Source organism: Juglans regia, chromosome 16, assembly GCF_001411555.2.
Source record: "Juglans regia cultivar Chandler chromosome 16, Walnut 2.0, whole genome shotgun sequence".
Lineage (NCBI taxonomy): Eukaryota > Viridiplantae > Streptophyta > Magnoliopsida > Fagales > Juglandaceae > Juglans > Juglans regia.
This window is the reverse complement of record NC_049916.1, coordinates 25,527,550-25,550,399: the sequence shown is the minus strand read 5'-3', so window position 1 is coordinate 25,550,399 and position 22,850 is coordinate 25,527,550. Positions and strand designations below refer to the sequence as shown.

At 38.2% G+C, this 22,850-nt stretch overlaps 1 protein-coding gene across 1 annotated transcript; it reads left to right on the top strand.

The window, feature by feature from the left end:
* Nucleotides 1-4,122: 4,122 nt before the first annotated feature.
* LOC108981316 lies at nucleotides 4,123-21,900 on the top strand. The gene is made up of 9 exons (XM_018952432.2): nucleotides 4,123-4,661; nucleotides 7,011-7,208; nucleotides 7,549-7,646; nucleotides 12,764-12,851; nucleotides 12,928-13,131; nucleotides 13,211-13,467; nucleotides 14,231-14,321; nucleotides 14,440-14,656; nucleotides 21,469-21,900. Exons 1-9 carry the CDS (start codon nucleotides 4,467-4,469, stop codon nucleotides 21,675-21,677), a joined length of 1,557 nt encoding a protein of 518 aa, XP_018807977.1. The 5' UTR covers nucleotides 4,123-4,466; the 3' UTR covers nucleotides 21,678-21,900.
* The last annotated feature ends 950 nt before the right edge of the window (nucleotides 21,901-22,850 follow it).

Here is a 22,850-nt window from a genome sequence, read left to right as displayed (position 1 = left end):
GTAAGACTCCTTCCTTGTTAAGGATCCCAGAAATGTACATTACTTCCTTGGTATTGAAGTGCACAGAACTTCCTTTGGTATTTTCTCCAAATACATTGTTTATTTAATTTACTACATAAAACCAATATGCATAAATCTAAGTCTATTTCCACTCCAATGTCTTCATCTAAAAAATTGTCTGCTCTGGATGGTCATACCTTTGAGGATCCTCATTTGTACCGTAGTGTTGTTGGGAGTTTACAGTACCTTTCCTTTACTCATCTGGATATCTCTTTTGCTGTAAATCATGTATGCCAATTTATGCATTCTCCTCGGCTTCCCCACTGGACAATCTTTAAAAGAATTCTTCGTTATTTCTTTCTGTAAAATCTCCTCATCTTTTATCTACTTTCTCTGATGCCGATTGGGCTGGATGCCCTGATGACTGCCGGTCCACAAGAGGGTTCTGTGTTTACTTTGGGAACCATTTGATTTCTTGGGGATCCAAGTAACAGCCTACTGTTGCTCGGTCTTCTACGGAGGCCGAGTATAAATCCTTGGCTAAACTGCTTGTGAGCTTCTTTGGTTGCAGTCTCTCTTGGGTGAACTTGGCATATCACTTTCTGCTCCTCCTACATTGTGGTGTGACAATCTTGGGGCTACTTACCTATCCATGAATCCAATTATGCATTCTCACACCAAACATGTGGAGCTTGATTATCACTTTGTTTGTGAGAGGGTGACAACAAAATCACTACAAGTATCTTTTGTCTCTAGCAATGACCAACTTGTTGATATTCTTACAAAACCACTTTCTACTAATCGATTCTTGCAACTCCAATCAAGCCTTACTCTTACCATAGTGCCGCTTGAATCGCAGGGGGATGTTAAGGCATCAAAAACATTAGCACCTAAGGATGACTCTGGAATATTGAAAACCATTGCTGCCGAATCTTCCTGTAACAACTTAGTGTGACTAGGCTAGACAAGTGTCACTAGCTAAATAGTTGTTCTTTGACAATTTTGTTATGTAAAAGTCTATAGATTGTACTAGTATACATTGGAAATGTATGTGAGGAAATATTGTGAATCAAATGAGACTATTCAAGAGCAAAATATTCTTTAAGAACTTTTTACAAACACCTGTTGTGTATTTGAATTTTCTTAGCTTCAACAAGGCCTAACAATTTTGACGTTTGGGGTATTGTTACAATATTTTGTATGGAAAACATTGTAACTTAATTGGTAATATCCCATACAATGTATTTAGAAATCATGTTTGAAAGTATTTTTTCACCCATCTTCTAATATTGTCTCAATGTTCGAATATTTTGACTATTGGGAACCTTTTTAGAATTTTTCAAGATATCTTACATTTCTACCAACTTTAAAATACAAAAAACATGTCACTAAAAAACTTTTTCGCTTCACAATCTCAACATATTTTCACTTCTTTAATTAAAATAACATTAAAAATTAAATAATTTACATAACATAAAAAAAAAAAAAGACTAATCGGGGTGGCCACACAATTGGGCAATCTATTGCGGAGCGTTTGTGGCGGTCACTCCTCTCGGTGGGGTGGCCATGTGACCACCTTGAATACATTCATCTAGATATCTTTCTCTTCTTTTTTTTTATTAATTTAATTTTTTTTTTTATTTGAAGGTTCAAATCTTAGACATTTCTTTTGAGACAAGGAATATATACAATCAATAGAAATGATAGTTACAGTCGTGAGTGTGCAAGTGTTGTGCAATCATTTTAAAAAAAGTAAATAAATACGGGACTCACATGAAAAAATAATAAATTTTTAATAATAGATTCTACTCTTTTTCAAAGCAACTGTATGACACTTACACACTCTACGACTGCATGTAACATTACTCAAATATCAACCTTTATAAATAGGAAAACTCTACTTGACATCCACTGTTTGATGCACTCATTTACACACATGACGTGTCATCCAATTTCCCGAGCCCAACCCCCCCCCCCCAAACGCATGTTTTCGGTTTCATTTTGAATTTCTCATTTCGTCTTCAACATTCGTTCCTCTCCCCCAACCTCCCATGTTTCCCCAAAACGCACGAACTCGATTTCACTGACGAGATTGCCCTTTCGTCTTCAAGATTCGTTCCTCTCCCCCAACCCCCCGCGTTTCCTCCCTCCCTGTTTTGTCTCCTATCCCTTCTCTTGATGCCCCCTACCGTCGGCATCAAGACAACTTTTAGCAGTCATCCGTGATGTACTTCCAAAATTTTGTTCCAATTCTACAACGGTTGGCACAGTTGACGTCGGGGACACTTCTTGCCTCAAGTCATCTGGATTACTCGGCGGAGGGTAGGACATATAAGATGGCATTTGCTGCAACAGGCATGTTGTTAGGGAAAATTGGATGACTCTAAAAAAATTAACATGTTAACTTCTGAAATATAAAAATTCAAATAAATATACCTCAAATGAATCAGAAAATGGGCTATAGTCTACCGGAGTACTCAGGGAATTGTAGGGCATATTTATATCAAAATGATGCATTCCATCTTCGTTTTCCCCCATCACAATAAGGCTAAGAATGTCTTCCGATAATTTCTATCCAGTCTTCCAAGATGGCAAAAGAAGAAAAATAAAGATTAAACTCTCATACGTAATGCAAAATCTGAAAATATAAGCACTTTCTACATAAATGAAATACAAATGTACAATTATTGTTTGAACAGAAAAAATAGAAACAAATAACTCTCAGTGAGCAGAAACAGATCTTTCCAATTCATGGAATCCATCGAATCATGTAGCAAGTATTTAGTCAGTCTATTTTCGTGTCTTTTTACTTATCAAGAACAAAAAAAATGAGTTAAAATATATTCTAATCTCAGTGCTCGGAATAGTTTCTAGTAGTGTTTTCATGAAACTATTGCAAGACACTTATTGGACACATTTAGTTTTTTTTTTTTTTTTATGAATATTGAAAAAACAATTACTTTGAGAGCATCCTATCTATGCTATAGCCATATTTTGAGACTTATTATTTAAGAAGTCAAAAGTTTGCTTTGTTCTCATAGTGTTTAATCGAATTGGTCTTCACTACACATGAAGTTTAAGAGATTTTGTTCTTTTGTTGACATGAAACTGTCTTCTATTTTGCCACATTTTCTTCTAATTAATTATACTCTTAAAAAAATATATGTTTCGGACTTGTCAATTCATTGGAATGATTAACTATGATCACTAATAAACAACTTTTAAAGCAACCAAAATTAAATAAGCTCAATCATCAATTTGTATGAGGGAGACCTTCTAATCAAGCTTTCACACATCAGCATAAATATTAAATCTGAAAATTAAAATTTAGCCTATTTGTTAATGACAGCCACAGATCTTGATAACATTAGGAGACAACCATGACGTCTTTTCCTCAATGTTTTCACATGTAAATACAGATTGTAATAGCTCACTATGACAAAATGAGAATAATAGCGAATATCATCTTCTAATATCATTTTCTGGAAATTTCTCCATGCCCTAAGCATACCCATCTCAGAAAACACAAAAATCATGATGTACATAGCATGTATAGACAGGAAAATGGTAGTACAATATTTACCTACCAAACCATTTGGCAAAACAGAGCACTCGGTCTCATCGTTGGTTTGGTCCGTTCAATTAGCTTGCGGGGAGCGGCAGCGCTGGGCAGACGTACAAGCGTCTCGAGGTGGCGCTGGGAAGAGGAAGCCGTCGCGAGGTGGCGCTGGCAAGAGGAAGCCGACTGACGCTGGTTCGTGGCGAGGAAGGGGGTTTCGCGGGATTCAAATATTCTTTGCTCCGTTCAAACGAGCTCGCAGGACAGTGGAGGAGGCGCTGGGCACACGGAGGAGTGCCGCTCGGTGGCATTGACGAGAGAGACGGCGTCGCCGGGAGGTGCTGGGTTGTGGAAGGAGACGCTGGTCGCGATGGAGCAGGGGTTTCGCAGCATGAATTCGAATGGACAGAAACAAATTTTCAAATACATCTTCAGTCAAAACGCACGTTTTGATTTTTTTTTTTTTTTAAATAGAAATCCGCCTACTGCATTGAGTGCACCGCTATAGTGGACTCCATATAGTAGTACTCTTATAAATATCGTCTCATGTAATATTATTATCAAAAATTTTGCTTACCGTATAATCTATTATGACGAAATAATTGTTTTAACATCGTATTTTCCCATGTGGGTTCTTAAGGCGAACTGGTCGACCTAACAGAAGGTCGACATCGCCTTAACAGTCCTTGTTCTTATCAATTTCTTCACGAAGATTGGCAGACGGCATCGTTTCTGTGACGTGAAGGTAACGCTGAGCCGAACCAGATCGCAAGGTGCACGATTCCGACTAGAAAAATTCCCAAATTGATACCCCCAAAGTTCCAAGTTCCAACACAGTTTCCATATTCTGAAGAAACTGCAAGATCTCCACTCAGTTTGTTTATCTTTGGGGTTTCTACGAATTGAAATGGAGGAAGAGAACAAAGAGTCGGTGAAGGATGAGATGGAGACGGAGAAAGAACCACTAAAAGCGCAAGCGGCAAATGAAGCAAAACCGGAGCCAAAATCCGGTGGCGGAAGCGGTGGATGGGGCGGTTGGGGGTTCTCTCCTCTCTCCGTTCTCTCAGATCTCCAAAAAGCCGCCGAAGAAATATCTCGCAATGTGCGCATTCTTCTTTCTATTTTCCTTTTGATTTTTTTTTAAATTTAAATGATAGGTGAGCTCCCTTCTTAACTGTTTCCATTTTTGAAAGCTGGGGTTGGTTGGAAGAATCGTTGAATGAACAGATCCAATTTTCTTTGTTTGTTTTTTATCAATCCGATTAGATTGCTCTCGGTGTTGTGGAGGTGAATGCCATGACGAATTTCGATTAATCTAACTGAACGTTGGGGGTTTTAATTTATTAGTAAAGCACGTTTGCAAATGTCGGTGCTTATGGCAGTTGATGAGAAATGATGGTGGTGGTTACTTACTTTGGATTGGCCAATTGACTTCATTGGAGGGGATTCAACTATTTCCAGTTTGCGGGTTTCCAATTTTATTTATTGAGGAGGAGATTGGAGTATCCTTATGAACGAAATTTGTAATTATATGTTGATAATCTAAATAGCTAATGAGGTTAATGCAAATGACAGTTCCTCCATAGACATAGGTGGAAGGTGAGGTCGTGGTTTAAAAACCCAGGGGAGTGTGTGATAAGGAGTAAGTTCCTTAGCTTGACAGTTGACAGGACATTTAGTCCATGTCGCTATTCCTGCATCCAGAGTGAATATTTCGATATGCATATCTAGATTGATGTGGGCTTGAGCTTCTATAGCAAAGCTTCCAACGGGTTCACTTGAGAGAGGAAGAGTCTCTGCCTTACTTTTAAAATCTCTTTTCTGGAAACTTGCTGGAAATAACTCAAGCTCGCAGTCCAGATATCTTACATTTAGTTAGCAATTTAGTTAGCTATATAGTTTTTTCAGTATGTTACAATTTCCCACAAGTCATGCATATGGGGTGAGTTTGTGTAAGTTCATTAGAAAATGATGGGGGGAATTTTCTAATCATATTAGATTAAAGGTGGGAGATGGGAAGAGTATACTTTTCTGGCATGACTTGTGGTGTGGGGATTCTACACTTAAGTTGGATTTTCCCTCTCTTTTCAGAATTGCAAGGAATCAAAATGCAGCTGTGGGAAATTCTTTCTTTTGCATTGACAATAATATTCATTGGAATGTTAACTTTATTAGGGATGTTAATGACTGGGAAGTGGATGATGTTAAGGCTTTTCTGGAAAAACTTTACAGTTCAAAGTTGATGCTAGGTAGGGAGGACAGCATGCTGTGGGCTCCTGCAGGAAATTCTAAGTTCTCAGTTTCCTCTTTTTACAGCATATTAACCAGTTACAGGAGCTGTGAATTCCCCTAGAAAAACATATGGAAAGTGAAAGTTCCTTCCAAGGTTTGTTTTCTGTTGGGTGGTATCCCTAGGCAAAGTGTTGACAACTGAAAATCTTAGAAGGAGAGGTATGTACATTGTTGATTGGTGTGTCGTGTGCAAGAAGGATGGGGAATTTGTTAATCATCTATTTTTTCATTGTGAAGTGGCCAGGATCTTGTGGAATGAGGTTTTGAATCGGACTGGTCTACTTTGGGTAATCTCCAAGGAAGTGGTGGATTTATTGGTAGGGTGGAAGGGATTGAAGGGTAGCAAGAATGCTTTGATATTTGGAAGATGATTCCTTCTTGTCTCATGTGGTGTCTATGGCTTGAAAGGAATGAGAGATGCTTCGAAGACAAAGAACATTCATTGGGAGACCTTAGGGGTTTTTTCTTTAGTACTTTGAGTTTGTGGGCTAAAACTTTTGTAATGGAAGACAATTTCCAGAATCTGTTTTAGATTTCCTTTTGTTTTTAGAAAGTAGTAGGTATTTCCTTTGTATGCGTGCTGTGTACTTGGGCTTATGCCTATTCTTGGAGATAAAATCTCTTATTGCTTATAAAAAAAAATTATGTTATTTTTGTTTGTGCTCGGTTAGCAGTAGTTTCAAGTTAGTTGAGTAATTAGCCTCGTTGCCTCGCTGGTAATCTTTTTTTCTATCAGTAAAGAAGAACTTTATTAATGAGAAAAGTAGGTAATCTAGCTGGAATATCGCTTATATAAATCTCAATATGCTGTGTAGATCACATTATGGTGATTAGTACTGAATCCTCCATTCCAATTGCTCTCTTGATTCCTTTGTTTACATTTCTGACAAAACTCAGCCAACCCAGTACTCTTGTTTACTTGCTTAGATAAGTTTCCCATACTTTTTAAAAGTATAACTTCTTCAAGCTATGCATTCATAAGTGTTATTTCTCATTCTTTCATTTCTCGATCCAGTATCCTTTTGTTCAGTGTCCTTGTTAAGGGTTGTCAAAGTGTTGCTTGTTCAAACATTGCACTCATTGGTGCTATATTCTGCATGTTGCATTTTTGTTAGAGTATTTTTAGTTTTGTTGATCAGTGCCTTGTGGATGGATGCAGGCTGCCGCAGTTGCTCAGACAGCAGCAAAGAGCATCTCAGACATTCAGGACTCTGATGAGGTTTCAGAATCTTCTAAGGAAGAAGGAGAGGTAGAAGACTCTGCAAATGAAAAGGAAAGTGAAGATGAAGTAGACAAGCTTCGGAAGTCTGCTCTGGATAAATTGGAGAAAGCTAGTGAGGAGTCATTCTTTGGCCAGGTAAGTCAGACATAAGAGTTTTTTGTTTTGGTTCCACTGACTGAATGTTGTTTGAACCTATAATTGGGGGTTAATATGGCTTCCACATTTTTTCCTCTACCTGTATGCACATGTGAAGAATTAGTATCACTAGACATTGCTAGCTACCTTGAATTACACTTGAAAATATGCCAAAGCAAATTGATTAATTTAGTTACACTGTTTCACCAGATGTGTATGTATTGCAATTCATGACTTATCAAAAAAAAAAAAAAATGTATTGCAATTCATGTATTTATAATTCAAATATTTTCTTTGCTTCATTAAGCGCAGATTATTTGAGTTTTTTTTTTCCTTGCAGGGCTTGAAGGTTCTTGATAATTCTGTGGAGAATTTGGCATCTGGAGCGTGGAATGCGCTAGGTAGTGCATGGAGAGGGGGTACAGATTTGGTTCACAAGTATGTTACGTTTAAGTTGAATCAATAGATAATTTAACCATTGATCAATTATCGTTTTTTTAATTAAATGCAATGACAGATCATTTTGCAAGCACAAGAGTGCAATATGGTTATGGTATGGATTATAGTTTTATATGATAACAAATTATGGTATGGATTATAATTAGTAGTTAAAATGTATGCTTTTTAGCCAGAATGTGGTTTCAGTATGGTGGTAGTTCCTTGTGGTGTTTAGCATGTAGTTCAGTGGAGTAAAGTTATAGATTGGAGATTCTCGATATAGTGCATTGTAGGGTGAAGATGGGTATGAGCACAGAGGTCTTCATTGAACAGAAGGTATTTGTTTTCAGTAGGGAGAATGATAGGTGGTGGAGAATCACCTAGAGTAGTTGGCGTGTGGTGAAATACATTTCATTAGAGCATGAGGCTTTGGGGTGGTTGGGTTTGATGGTGAGGGAGTGTGCTGCATCTTTGGGCTCTTCAGAGTTTATTAGAACTTGTAGAACTGGAAATGCAGTTTTAATGATACAGAGGGGTGCAACCGCAATGGAAGATATTTCTCCATTTCGGATTTTGGGCATGAAAAGAGGAGAGGAATGTTAGTGGTTCCAGAGGGCAGGAAGGGTGAGGGGTGGAGGAAATTTGGAGATAAGTTGAGGGAGTTCATGGCTCATCCCTCTGTTTCGGGGGTGAGTAACAGAGTGAGGGCACTCCCATGGACGTTTGGATCTGGCTACTCTTTGCTTCATAGAAAACTAATGTATCATCTGCAAAGAGAAGATGTGATATGGTGATAGTGCCAACCTCACCATTACCCACCTGAAAACCGGATAAGAAACCTCCCCCAACCGCAGCCTGCACCATCCTACTCAAAGCCTCCATAACTATGACAAATAAAAGAGGAGATAAAGGATCTCCCTGTCGAAGGCCTCTTGAACTAGCAAAAAAACCAGCAGGTGTACCATTAATCAAAACTGAGAAACGGGCGGTAGAAATACACTGACGCATCCATGCAATCCACCTACTCCCAAAGCCACATCTCTCAAGCACATATAAGAGGAATTCCCAATTCACATGGTCATAAGCCTTTTCCATGTCAAGCTTGCACAGAACACCTGAACCTCCCTCCCTTATCTTGTAATCCAAGCATTCATTTGCAATAAGTACTGAGTCAATAATTTGTCTCCCACGAATAAAAGCGTTCTGAGACTTGGAGATAATATGTTCTAACGCCGGGCTAAGCCGGTTAGCAAGGACCTTCGAGATTATCTTATACACACTACTAACCAGGCTTATCGGCCGAAAATCTTCAATAGACGAAGCCCCATTTTTCTTAGGAATAAGAGCAATAAAGGATGTATTGATGGATTTTTCAAACTTCTGAAAGGCATGAAATTCGTGGAAAACCTGCATAACATCATCTTTTACAATATCCCTACAAGTTTGGAAGAACCCCATTAAAAAACCATCCGGCCCCGGCGCTTTATCTTTTGCCATGCCAGCTATGACCTTGTGGATCTCTTCTTCAACAAAAGGTCTCTCCATATTACTCACACTCTGCGAATCAATTTCTTCAAAATGCAAAGCATCAAGCTTCGGCCTCCAACTAACCGATTCCGAGAGAAGAGACTCATAATACTGTACTATGTGATTTTCAAGCTCAAAAGGAGAAGATATCACCTGAGATCCTGATTGAAGTGACTCTATGACATTGTTCCATCGATGTGAATTAGCCACTTTGTGAAAAAATTTCGTACATCTATCACCTTCTTTCAACCAAAGTGCCCTAGATTTTTGACGCCATGAGATCTCCTCCGATAGCAAGATCCTTTCCAAATTGGTCATAACCGCTCCCTTCCTCAATAACACCTCATCCGTATTATCTCCCAAAAGCTCTTTATTCTCAAGTTCCTGCAGTTCCTCCAACAGTGAAATCTTTTGGTTGTCAATATGACCAAACACCTCCAAATTCCACTTCTTCAAGTCTTGTTTCAATGCCTTCAACTTACTTGCCAAAATGTAACTTGGAGTACCGACAAACTGATATGAAGACCACCAACCACTAACCCTCTCTACAAACCCATCTGCTGTTAACCACATATTTTCAAACTTGAAATACCGTCGCCCCCTATGAATACCCACACAATCCAAAAGGATAGGATAATGATCAGAACTGACTCGAGCTAGTCTTCTCTGGCTTGCTTCCGGATATTTAGCTTCCCATGAAAGAGATACTAAGAATCTATCCAGTCTCGACCAAACCCGCCCATTTGACCAAGTGAATTCACCCCCTACCAAAAGGAGATCCATAAAATCTAGATCAAATATGAACTCATTGAATTTCTCCATGGCCAAAGAATATTAGGAACTGTGGGGGCAGTTCCTAATATTCTCAAGTTAGCTAGTTTCTTGGATTGTAAGGTGGCCTCTTTTCCAATGAAATACTTGGGTCTTCCCTTGGGAGCATCTTTCAAGAATAAAGCTTTATGGGATGGGATAGTGGAGAAGATAGAGAAAAGACTGGCTGGTTGGAAACGAGTGTACTTATCGAAGGGGGGCCGTCTCACGCTTATTAAGAGTACTCTTACTAATCTCCCAACGTATTTTTTATCTTTGTTTCCTATGCCAGTAGGGGTGGTGAATAGGATGGAGAAACTCTTTAGGGCGTTCCTATGGGGTGGAATGGGAGAGGAGAAGAAATTCCATTTGGTTAGATGGGAGACTGTATGCGATCCAGTTGTGAATGGGGGGTTGGGTGTCTGTAATTTGAGAATTTTCAATAAAGCTTTATTGGGAAAATGGTTATGGAGATATCATCTGGAGGAGGGGTCATTGTGGAGGGATACTATTGATGCTAGATATGGGGTAGATTGGGGTGGGTGGTGCTCTAAGGAAGTAAGTGGGGGCTATGGGGTGGGTTTATGGAAGTATATAAGGAAGGGGTGGCCAGGTTTTGTAAATCAAGTTCGCTTCGTAGTTGGCGAGGGCAGTCACATCAGATTTTGGAGGGATGTGTGGTGTGGAGTTCAGGCTTTGGAAAGAGTTTTTCCGACCTTATATTCCATTGCAGCTGATAGGGAAGTTTCAGTGGCTGATGTGCGTATATTCTCTAATGGAATGCATCTGTGGAATATCCTTTTTAATAAGGACCTACATGACTGGGAATTATCTATTGTTTCAGAATTTTTCAACTTATTATATTCCACAGAGATTCCAGCAACACAGCGAGATAGTTTGAAATGGAGGTCTAATAACCATAAGTTATGTACAGTCAAGGCGTATTATAGCATCTTGACAACACGACTTGAGATTACTCCGTTCCCTTGGAAGAATATTTGGAGGGCTCGTGTGCCCCCTAAAGTAGCTTTCTTCGTTTGGAGTGCAGCTCTTGGGAAGATACTGACCACAGATAACTTGAGGAAGAGAGGATGCATAGTATTGGACTGGTGCTATTTGTGTAAGAAGAATGGAGAATCTGTGGACCATCTATTACTACATTGTAAGGTAACAAGGGTGTTGTGGGATGAGATCTTTATGAGGGTTGATATTGCCTGGGTTATGCCTAAGCGGGTGGTGGACTTGCTGGGATGTTGGTCAAAGCTGCAAGGTTGCAATCAAGCGGCAGCAGTGTGGAAGATGATCCCGCTGTGTATTATGTGGTGTATTTGGATGGAAAGGAATGCCCGTGTTTTTGAAGATAAGGAACGCACAAGTACTGAGTTGAAGAATTTTTTTCTCCACACTCTAATGTGTTGGTTTTCCAATATTGTATTAAATGGGGACAATGTTCAGGAATTCTTGTCTTTAATTAGCCTTTAGAATGTTTTTAGGAGTTCCTTTGTAATCCTTGTCTTGTGTACAAGGATCACGTTTATTCATTCATATATATAATATCTCTCTTTTTTACTGATAAAAAAAAAAATGTGGTTTCAGTTCCTTTGTAGGTTAAATGTTTGATTTCTCTTTTTATTTTACAACCAGGGTTGGGACCATAAAATTAATGAAAATGGTTAGATATATCTTTGAATAATATAAGCAACAAGGGATGTTCCCTTTTTAACTTCGATGTCTGCAAAATAAATTTTATGATAAAATTTGTATAAATAATAAGCTTTGGGGAGGTAAAGATATGCAAAACTGTTGGGCATTATCAAAATTTATGCATTGGTGGAATGATATTTCTCTAGTTACCCACCCATGGGTAGCCCAAGTGGTAAGGGCGAACTTGCGTGCATGAGCCCCATGTCATAGGTTTGATTCCCCCTGGGATCAAACTGCTATTTAAGTGGGAGGCCATGGCTGTGAGTTGCTGTGCTAGTCTCTCCAGGGGTTTAGGTTCCATGGGTGAGTCCTAAGGGCTCTACCGTTGGGCGGTTCCCCTGTCATAAAAAAAAAAAGAAGATATTTCCTTAGTTCATGATGTTTGAAATTCATCATATATGTGGTTTGGATAATAGCCAATATCTGGGTCACAAAATATGGATGTGTATTGGGTATTTGGCGTAATGCTAGATGTATATGAAAGAGAAAACATTGGATATTGGGGGAAACATGAATCAGTGGTCACTTTTGTGTTGAAAAGAAGGTTAGTAGTTTTTTATCCTATGGTTCTATGACCTTTTAGATAACCTTTTCATGGTCATATTTGGTATTGTTCCTTCTTTATTGTGATGCCCCAAATTTATAGAAGGCTATTTAATGAGATTCCACGTTGCTTGAGAGGAAGAAGTTCTTGCGGTGTATAATGATTCAAAGAAGGGACTCCAAATGTAATATTAACTAATCATTTTGAGTACAAGTGTAGATGTGGCTTGAACTTTTCCTTGAGTTGGTACAGATGGTATTAGGGTCAATTTCAAAGTTTGAGACAAGAACACCCCCCCTCCACCCCAAAAAAAAAAAAAAAAAGTAAGAGGGAAAAGAAAGACCCTTTGAAAAGTTCCATGCAATTTAAATTTTTGGATAAATTTTCCTTGGATTTTAAGGTTTCTCATTTTGCACTTTCTTTTTTCAGCTCTGAAATCATTACACTGAATGTGTTACAGTCTCTTCCAATTATTCCCACCACAACCTACTTCATTTGTTCATTGAATGTGATTTATGCTTATGTTTTTCAGGATTGAGCATTCTGCTGTGAACCTTGCAGAATCTATTCAGCATGGTAGTTTACCAGCGGCTGGTTCTGTTGCACCTTCCATATTAGAGGTTTGCATGATTTATGACCTGTGTCATCTTGCTTATCACTGTTTTCTGATTGCTTACCCTCATCTTCAATTTACAGAGTGGTAAAGCTTTTACGGCAAGGGGAATGCAAGTGCTTGAACTCGTAGGAAAGGAGACTATGGATCTACTGATTACAGAAACTGGTATTGAAGTTGAGAAGAATTCTAAATTAGCTGAACAACAAATTAGTGAGGATCAATTGTATGAGGAAGTGACATTTGATCGGTGCTTCTATATATATGGAGGTCCAGAACATTTGGAGGTCGCATCTTATCTTTGAAGTTAGATTTTTCTAGTTAATACAATAGTATTATGAAATTGTTTTACTGTAATACTGACAGGAGCTGGAGGCATTGTCCAATCATCATGCCCTATTATTTAACCGAAGAAAAGGAAAATTATCATCAGAACATAAATCTGTCATGGATGGAAAGCTAAAACAGGTCCAACAAATTTTCAGTTTAAGTACTGAAATGGATGGAAGTGGTGTAGAGACAGACAAAGGTAAAAAAATAGAGACTGGGGATGAGGGAAGTGGTGATGAGATGAAGAATTTACACAACTCAAGTGTCAGCAAGGCTGCTGATATGGCTGTGGGGTATATTTCTTTAGAAATTTTCATTTACTTAGATTATCATGGGTGTTGTGCATGCTCCTCTGCACTTGGTGTGTTGGTTGTCTTGCTTCAGCTTGTGCTTATAGTTGGTTCTTCATTTAGCTCTCAATATCTAATTTCCAAATCTCTCTGGCTGATAGGATTGCACGTGCTAGTAAATGTTGCCTTATTCAATCCTCTAGGTCTCTTGTTTATTATTTATAGACTCTTTTTTTTCAAGTTTTACATTTTCTGTAGACCTAGAGCCATGATCAAACTATACGGTATACCTGTTGTAAATCTGGCTGCTTTTATACGTCTGAATGTTTTTGTGGGTTGCATTTTTGTAAAATCCATTTTTGGAATATGTGATCACTACATGCCAATTACACTCGTGTATTAAGGTAATTGGAATTTTAGGTATCCCATCCATATGAAATGCAGAATTGAAGTTTTATTCAAAAGAATATCTGAGTCAATATCATATTAATTTGATGTTTGGTGTGGTTGCACACATAGGTTAAACATTTAGTTAAAATTGTGGAATAGGTGAAAGGTGAATCCTTAAGAAGTTAGACGTGGTGCAAGAATAGCTAGTTTAACACTACTAATATTCGGTCTTGTGTCTTGTATTAGTAGACTGTAGTGTGTGAGGCTTTTTGTTCATTAATGTTGGTGATATTGACTGGGTTGATGTCAATGAAAGATTGAAAGTCATAATGAACTTCTTAAGCACCTTTTACACTGCAATTATTACATTCTGCAGGTTCACAAGTGCTTTAGCAGGGTTGGCCATTAATGATATGATTCAAAGGACTACTGGCAGACTGGAGTCTCTTCATTCAGAGGGGGTTCATGTACGGAGATAGTGATGATGTTATTGGGGACATCCGAACTAAACATTTTCATTGTTGATATGGCTTCTTAATCTTAAGTCGGTTACTAAACATTGAGATCATTATATATGTTTTGCAGAGGCTCTCAGAAATGTGCTGTTTTGCGGTGTCTCAATTGTTGATGCTTGGTAAATCCATCATATCTAATGCTAACAAAGTTGAGGATGAAGATGCTGATGAGAATATTGCTAATATTGACTGGCCTGAGGATGCTGTTGAAAAAGCTAAGATAATCAGAGCAAAGGCACAGTCAATGACAGGATATGTGGAGGCTGTTTCCAACAGCTTTATTACAGGTTGGTTGTCTAGCACTCCATCCCAGCATCTGCACCTTATATTTATCATGTATATATAATATATATATTGTGTGGAGATTAAATGAAGCTTTTTCTTTAATACAATTTTCTGGTTGGAAAAAAATCAGCTTAATTGTTTACCATTTATTATCTAATTTGTTACTTCATATGATGGAAATAGACAAGAGTGTATACATAACTCTGTTTCCAATAAAATTAAAAGTGATTTAAAAAAGCCTTAAATTATGTGCAGAAGTACCAATATCTTCCAAGTAAAACTATTAAATGCTAAAAAAAAAGAAGATAAATGAAGCCCAAAATTCTAATTTGGAATGTGAGGTGGCTGAATGAGATTGACAAACGCCTCCGAATAAGAAATTTGTTAAGACAATGGAAGGTGGACATTTTGTGCTTAATGGAGACTAAGCTGAAGTTTATCACAAGAAGTATTATCCGGAGTATTTGGGGCTGCCAGCATATAGGGTGGACGTATCTACCCTCGAATGGGGCATCGGGTGGAGTGTTGGTAATGTGGGATAAAATGGTGGTGGAGAATCTTGAAGAGTTTGTAGGGGAATACTCGGTGGGGTGTTCTTTTAAAAATACTGAAAATGATTTTTTATGGGCATTTATTGGGGTATATGGTCCTAATTTGGATAGCGAGAGGTGGTTTCTATGGGAAGAGCTAGCAGGATTGTGTTCTTGGTGGGATGTTCCGTGGTGAATAGGGGGGGATTTCAATGTGACAAGATTTCCGAGTGAGAGATCGGGGGAAGGAAGACAAAATCATGCTATGGTCGAATTTTCTAATTTCATATTTGAGTTGGAGCTCATGGACATACCTCTTATTGGGGGTACATATACATGGTCTAATAACCATACTTGGTCTAGACTAGACATATTTCTAATATCTTTAGCTTGGGAGTCGCATTACCCAGTGTATGCTTGAAAAGACTACCACTGATATGTTCAGATCATTTTCCTATAGTGTTGGATTGTGGAGGCATCCAAGGCAGAAGAAGGCCCTTCAAATTTGAGAATATGTGGCTGAAAAGCAATGGGTTTGTGGAATTGATGGAGTTCATATCAGTTACAAGGCACTCCAAGCGTCATATTGGCTAGTAAGCTGAAAGCTTTAAAGAAGGATTTGAAGGCATGGAATGAACAGTATTTGGTAATGTAGAATTTCAAAAGAAGTCCTTATTACAAGAGCTACAAAGATTGGAGGGTGTAGAAGTAGAAAGCACTAGAAAAGACCAAGTCATTTCCGAATTAGAAAGGGTGACTCTAATGGAGGAGATTTTTTGGAGGCAAAAATAAAGGGCATTGTGGCTTGGGGAGGGGGATAAATGCACAAAGTTTTTTCATCGGATTGCCAACTCACATAGGAGGAATAATGCCATTGAAACCATGATTATAGATGGCTGTAATTAGGGGTGTCAATTTGTCTTAACGGGTCGTGTTCGTGTCGTGTCAAGGTATGTACATTACACTTAATGGGTCAATACGAGCACGACCCATTAAGAATTTTGTGTCAAAATTTCAAACCCAAACATAACACGGTAAGATAACGGATTGACACGACACGACTCATTATGACCCGTTAATGAATAAGAAATAAATTGACGCGACCCGTTCCGTTTCAACACGTTTACGTTAATGGATTGAACAAACACGATATGACATGACACAACACGACCCGTTTGACCTGATTGATTTTATATAAATATTTAAATATAAATAATATCTATAAAAAATAGAAAATTAACTACAAGTCTAAAATTATAATCCAAACAAATATGATCCACACAATTTGTAATAATATTCATTATTAAAATTACATCTCAAATATAATAAACAAAACATATATTGTAAATATATTAATGTTACAATCCCAAATATAATAAATAATTGAAAACACAGATCTAAACAAATTTAGAACTTGAAGAAGGAAGTGGAGCGTCCTCCTTGCCCTTGTTCTCCAACTCCATTACATCTTCGGTTAACTCGTCCAATTTAACTTCTTCTTGTGTTTCTATTAAAAAAAAAGACATCAATAAAGTTTTATATCAAATAATATTACTGTATTGAAAGTACAAATAACAGAAAAGAAAACAACCTTATAAGACCAGAGATCCAGAAGTTAAATCTGTAGTTCACAAGCAGCTTAAAAAAGACTTCGAAAAAAAAAAACGAAAGGGAAGGTGTTGGAAAGTTCTTTTCCTGACATTAAATAACTAGCATGGTTTTCTAGAATATTTTTAACAGAAGCAACATGAGCACTTTGCTCCTTGATTGAATTCTCTTCCCTCAACAAGAACCTCACCTAAAAACGTAATTAAAAAGTTAATATACCCTGTTTGAAATACATCAATCATAGAAGCATATCATCATGTCTTGCTCATATCAGCTCACCAGCAAGTTCATATAATGATTCATCAAGTGTTGCCTATAGAAGGTTTAACAATCATTGTCAAAAATAAATCTTAAAGAAAAAGAATGAATAAAAGACGAAAACAAAGGTTGAAAATAAAACTGAAATAAAATTGAACCAGATACTAGTCTCTACTTGTAATAAGCGTAAAGCACAGTACTGACTAACAGCAGGGCCTTCAAGTTTAGCAATTACCTGCAACGTTCAAGAAAAAATGAATTGATAAAATGACAGTGATAGGTGGAAACTTTCAGATATACATTTAGTAGATCCACTCACCAGATTCTTTTTGTAAGTAAGATAATATCTAAAAGGCCAAAAGCCTCACGAAAGTACACCGGACACAAGATACTTTTATAGTTCCTCTAACCAGATTATGCAATGCATTACATTGGGAACTTATATTTTTACATCTTATGCATAGCCTTCTAACCATAGCAGAAGTAAGAGGTTTTAAAATACCTCTTAAAAGGTTTTCCTTTCCTTTGCAGCTGCTCACAAAAGTATCTTCCAGAGGTATCTAAAAAAAATATCAATAATAAATCAATTCCATAACAATCATTGTTAGAAAAGCTTCCCCACTTGACATATCAAAATTTCGAATGAAAGAAATTACTTGGAACAAAAGAAATTTCAAAATTTCTATCAACAGCGACTCATAGCTCCTCTTCGTAATATATTAATGATATCAGAACGAAAGGCCTGCCTCAGAAACTAAATATCCAATAAATCAACATAATAGCTCTCAATCGAACATAGCAACTAAATATTGTGGAGAGGAGGTGCCAATTCAGGCGTATTTGCTGGTTATCCACCATGTATTTTCTATCATTATATTCTTTCATGTAATGTAACACCTCTGAAAAAGCAAGATTTTGGGGAAACAAAATGGTACGCTTACAACTTAATTGATAGATTCTTCAAATCCTAATGATTGATTATCATGTGTACTTTCATCATGTATCACTTAGGTAGAAGCATGTAAAAGACTAAGAAATAGATTGAACCAATCGAGATTAAATAGCAGATAGAGAAACCCAACAGAAAATGAACCAAGAAAAAGTAAACCCCCCCCCCCCCCCCCCAAAAAAAAGAAACGATTTGTGGGTTGAAGAGGGGCGGCGTCACCAGGAGAAGAGATTCTGATTTCTGAGAGGATTTGAGAAAAAAAACGCCCAGTGAAGTATCTTCAAGATCTGCTTGGATCAGTAAACTAGTAAACTCCAAAGCTCCCCATCCCTCTTTCAAAATTTAAAATCTCAGAAACTAAAAAAAGAAAAGAAGAGAAGAGAAAGAAATTCGATCACCTTTGGGCTTTGTGTTGTGGAGCCATGGGCGACAGGGTACTAGGTTGAAGTCGATGAGGGGCGGTGTGGAGGGGGCAGCATGAGATGAGACTGAGGGGAGAGGGAGTCGCTGCGGGGCCATGGGTTAAAGACGAAGATATGAGAGGGCGCAACGTGACTGTGAGAAAAAGAAAAGCTAGAAAACAGAGGGGGCGGTGTGGGTTAGGTAGTTTAGGGTTTTTTGAATTTTAGGTCTAAGGGTATAAAGGTAAATTCGATTTTCTTAACGGGTCATAACGGGTTGACCTGTTAGTGACCCGTTAAGCAATCGTGTCTTAACGGGTCAACCCGTTTTGACCCGAACACGTTAAGGCTAAACCCTAACCCACTTTTATCGTGTCGTGCTCGTATTGGATTAACGGGTCGTATCACATATTGCCACCCCTAGCTACAATTTTGCTGACCAGTCAGCGATAAAGGGCTACATTGCTGGACATTTTGAAGATTTGCTTTCGGAACCCCTTGAATAGAGGCCTAGATTAGATGGTCTTGCTTTTGAGGCCATTGATCAGAATAGTATGGCTTGGTTGGAGAGACCATTTGAAGAGGAAGAGGTACACCAAGTAGTCAGAAAAATGAACAAAGACAAAGCTTCGGTCCCTGATGGTTTTTCTATGGCATTTTTTCAGAAGTGTTGGGAGGTGGTGAAAGGGGATGTCATGCAGATTTATTGAGAAGAGTTTAAATGCTACATTTATTGCACTTATCTCTAAAAAGGTTAATGCAATAGAGGTGCATGATTTTCGGCCTATTAGTCTTGTAGCCAGTATGTACAAGATAATATTAAAAGTTCTTGCTGATAGGATGAGCACGGTTATGGATAAAATCATCTCTAAGTCTCAAAATGCATTTGTTAGGGGTAGACAAATATTGGACTTGGTTCTCATTGCCAATGAATGCTTGAACAGCATGATCAAGTCAGGGGTCCTACGTATTTTATGCAAATTAGACATAGAGAGACCTATGATCACATCTATTAGGAATTCCTTTTTTATTTGTTGGGGAGATGTGGTTTTGGGGAGCAATGGAGGGGGTGGATGAGACATTGTGTGACAACAATACGCTTCTTGGAATTTGTTAACGGTGATCCCGTGGGTTCTCTTAACAGCTCAAGGGGGTTGCGCCAAGGAGATCCACTATCACCCCTCTTATTTGTTGTTGTCATGGAGGCATTAAGTAGAATGTTGTCAGCTTCAATGGAGGGTGGCTTTTTCTCAGGTTATTTAGTGGGGAATACTAACCATGTTTGTTGCTACCATTATATCATATCTTTTGTTTGCAGATGATACGTTGTTATTTTGCGAGGCAAATCCAAGTCACCTTCAATATTTAAAGGCTATTCTGCTATGTTTTGAAGCGTTATCCGGGTTAAAAATAAATCTCTCGAAAACGAAGATGGTTGTTGTGGGTAATGTGAGTAATGTCAGGGGATTGGCTAATATATTGGGATGTGCAGTCTCTTCGTTGCCTATGAAGTACCTTGGCCTACTATTGGAAGCGTCATTCAAAGCTAAGACTATTTGGGATGGGGTGTTAGAGAAAATAGAGCGGAGGTTGGCTGGGTGGAAACGGGTGTATTTATCTAAAGGGGGTTGGATTACATTGATAAAGAGTACCCTTGTGTATTTGTCCAACCTTCCCACCTATTTCTTGTCATTATTTCCTTTTACGAGATTTTTTGTGGGGTGGACTTGGAGAAGAGTTTTAGTTCCATTTAGTTGGGTGGGATAAGGTGTGCTCTCCTTTGAGCGGTGGTGGATTGGGGATTCGTAATGTGAGGGCTTTCAATAAGGCTCTTCTCTGGAAGTGGCTATGAAGATATAATTATGAGAGGGAAGCCTTATGGAATATGGTGATTGATAGTAAGTATGGGAGTATAAGGGGGGGTTGGTACTCTAATGAAGTTGGGGGGGCGTACGGGGTGGGGTTATGGAAGCATATTCGGAAAGGTTGGTGGTCTTTCTCTCGCAACACCAGGCTGTGTATGGGGGATGGCCATAGAATCAGTTTTTGGCATGACGTCTGGGTTGGAGATATGGCTCTTAAGGATGTATACTCCGCTATTTTCATAGTTGCAAGGGAACAAGATGGTGTGGTGGCTGAATTGAGGGATATTAATAATGGGGCGCATCAATGGAATGTTAGTTTTATTCGGGAGGCCCATAATTGGGAAGTAGGATTCATGGTGGAGTTCTTTAACTTCCTGTACAACATTAGTCCTACTGTTACAGTGGAGGATAAACTGGAGTGGTGGCCTTCCAAGAAAGGCAATTTTTCTGTACGCTCCTTTTATGATACTCTTACTGCCCAAGATAGGAATCACTTTCCTTGGAAGAACATTTGGAGGAGTAAAGCACCTACAAAGGCTGCTGTTTTTGCTTGGACAGCAGCTTTAGGGAAGATGCTGACGGTTGATAACTTAAGAAAATGTGGGTTTATCATCATCGACCGGTGTTGTATGTGCAGAAATAATGGATCATCTACTTCTACATTGTGAGTTTGTAAGGGTCATATGAAATTATTTTTTCGGCAAAGTGGGATTAGCATGGGTTATGCCGGAAAGGGTGGTTGAACTACTAGCTATTTGGAGAGGGATCATGGGGACACCACAAATTGCAGCTGTGTGGAGGATGGCTCCCATTTGTATTTTTTGGTGTATATGGAGAGAAAGAAATGATAGAAGTTTCGAGGATTGTGAGCGTTCCTTGGAAGAGTTTAAACTCTGCGATGGCAACTGAGTTGTTGGGAATGTACATTTCTGCAAACCACAAAGCACTACAAAGCAAACTCTCCCTCTCTCTCTCTCTCTCTCTCTCAGAGAACATGGATTTTTGTGGGATTTTTTTTTTTTTTTTTTTTTTCAGTTTATATTTATGGGATTATGCTTTGACATTTAAGGCACTAGTATTTGGGAGGGCGTTTTAACATTTTTCCTTCAGGCTTTAATATGACAGACATTCTTTAGTAGAGTCGAAGGGAGTTTTTAGTGCTTTGAATATTTTCTGACAGTTGAATTTTATTTCGTTGGTCAGGCATATCTGATGTGGCTGAAGCTTATGCAGCAGCCATAAAGGGAGCCACCGCCGAGTCCCATGATGTTCTTCCACAGACTTCAATCCAGGAAAAAGCCAATGCCTTCTCCGAGCATCTGCGTGCAGATCAGACCACAGCAGTGTGCAAAATCCAGGATGGGCTCGAATACTTATCTCATGTAGTCCTTTCAACCTCTGTGCCGTCTTGAAAAACTTTGATTCCTCCGTGACATGCCATTATTTGTTTTATTAGTTCTACATGTAAATAGTTGCAATTTAGAGTGGGTTTGACCCACGATTTCATTTGAAAGTTTATGCTAGGACATTAGAATTGCACTCATTCAAGAATAGGAGATGTTATTTTCTGTATCTCCGCCAGTCTTCTGTGGCTCCTAAATGCTGAACATTATATTTTCTTCATGTTTCTTCTCTTGCCTTGGGTATATTTCTTATAAAAATTAGGCTTTGCCCAAGCTGTACGTGATTTGAGGACCAGGATAGAGAGAAGATTATTACTACCTACACCTCCAATAAGGACTTATCTGAAATGGCCTAAAAATTTTAATACCAGATTAATTGCATCATGAGTCCCATGATGTTTAGTCATAGATATCCAAGGACAAAACATCCTTTTCATTCACTTTTGTAAAAATTTCTATCCCATAATTCCAACTAATGTTCACAAGAAAGATAGATAGATCCATCATAAACATTAATCTGATCATCTGAACTCTACTGCCTCAAGTAGTTCAAGGAATTCCCAAAAAAGGAATGCAAGCCACCTCAATCAATGCATTGTGGCCTCGGTTTCCAATCCCCTGAACACAGCCTGTAAAGATTACACTCTACAGGGCCACAAGATGTAGACATTGGAATTTAAAACAAGGAAAAATACACTTTTGGGACAACATGCAAAGATGTTGCCCACTGAAGTTTATATTAAACTTATGAACGAAAGATGATATTGCTTTTGGGACCACACCACACAATATGCCAATTTTGAACATTTGAGAGAGAGAGAGAGAGATATTTATAAAGATCAAGAAGTCTTATTTATTAAGGCAACTAACATTGTCTTAATAATCTTTGAAAGTAGTCCTAGTGGCCATAACTTTGGCTTTGTTCATCTGTTAAAGGCAAAATAATTTTCATTACATGTTACTTAATTAAATAAATTATCCAAAATAGACAAATAAAAGTTGTAATCCATTATAGTTCCCTATTTCCCTTTCTATTATATAAATTCTTATTATGTCATGTCAGAACCATCTTAGTCCTTAATTTTTTAACCTTCTCCTCATATGTCATGTTTTTTTTTTCAGCAATACCCATGCACTTAAAACCCCCACTTACTCCAATTATGTAAATATTATATCTATCCA

Coding starts and splice junctions, on each gene's coding strand:
- LOC108981316 (XM_018952432.2), top strand. CDS start 4,467: ATGGAGGAAGAGAACAAAGAGTCGGTGAAGGATGAGATGGAGACGGAG. Junction 13,132..13,210: donor GAGGTCCAGAACATTTGGAG/GTCGCATCTTAT, acceptor TAATACTGACAG/GAGCTGGAGGCATTGTCCAA. Junction 14,322..14,439: donor TTCATTCAGAGGGGGTTCAT/GTACGGAGATAG, acceptor TATGTTTTGCAG/AGGCTCTCAGAAATGTGCTG.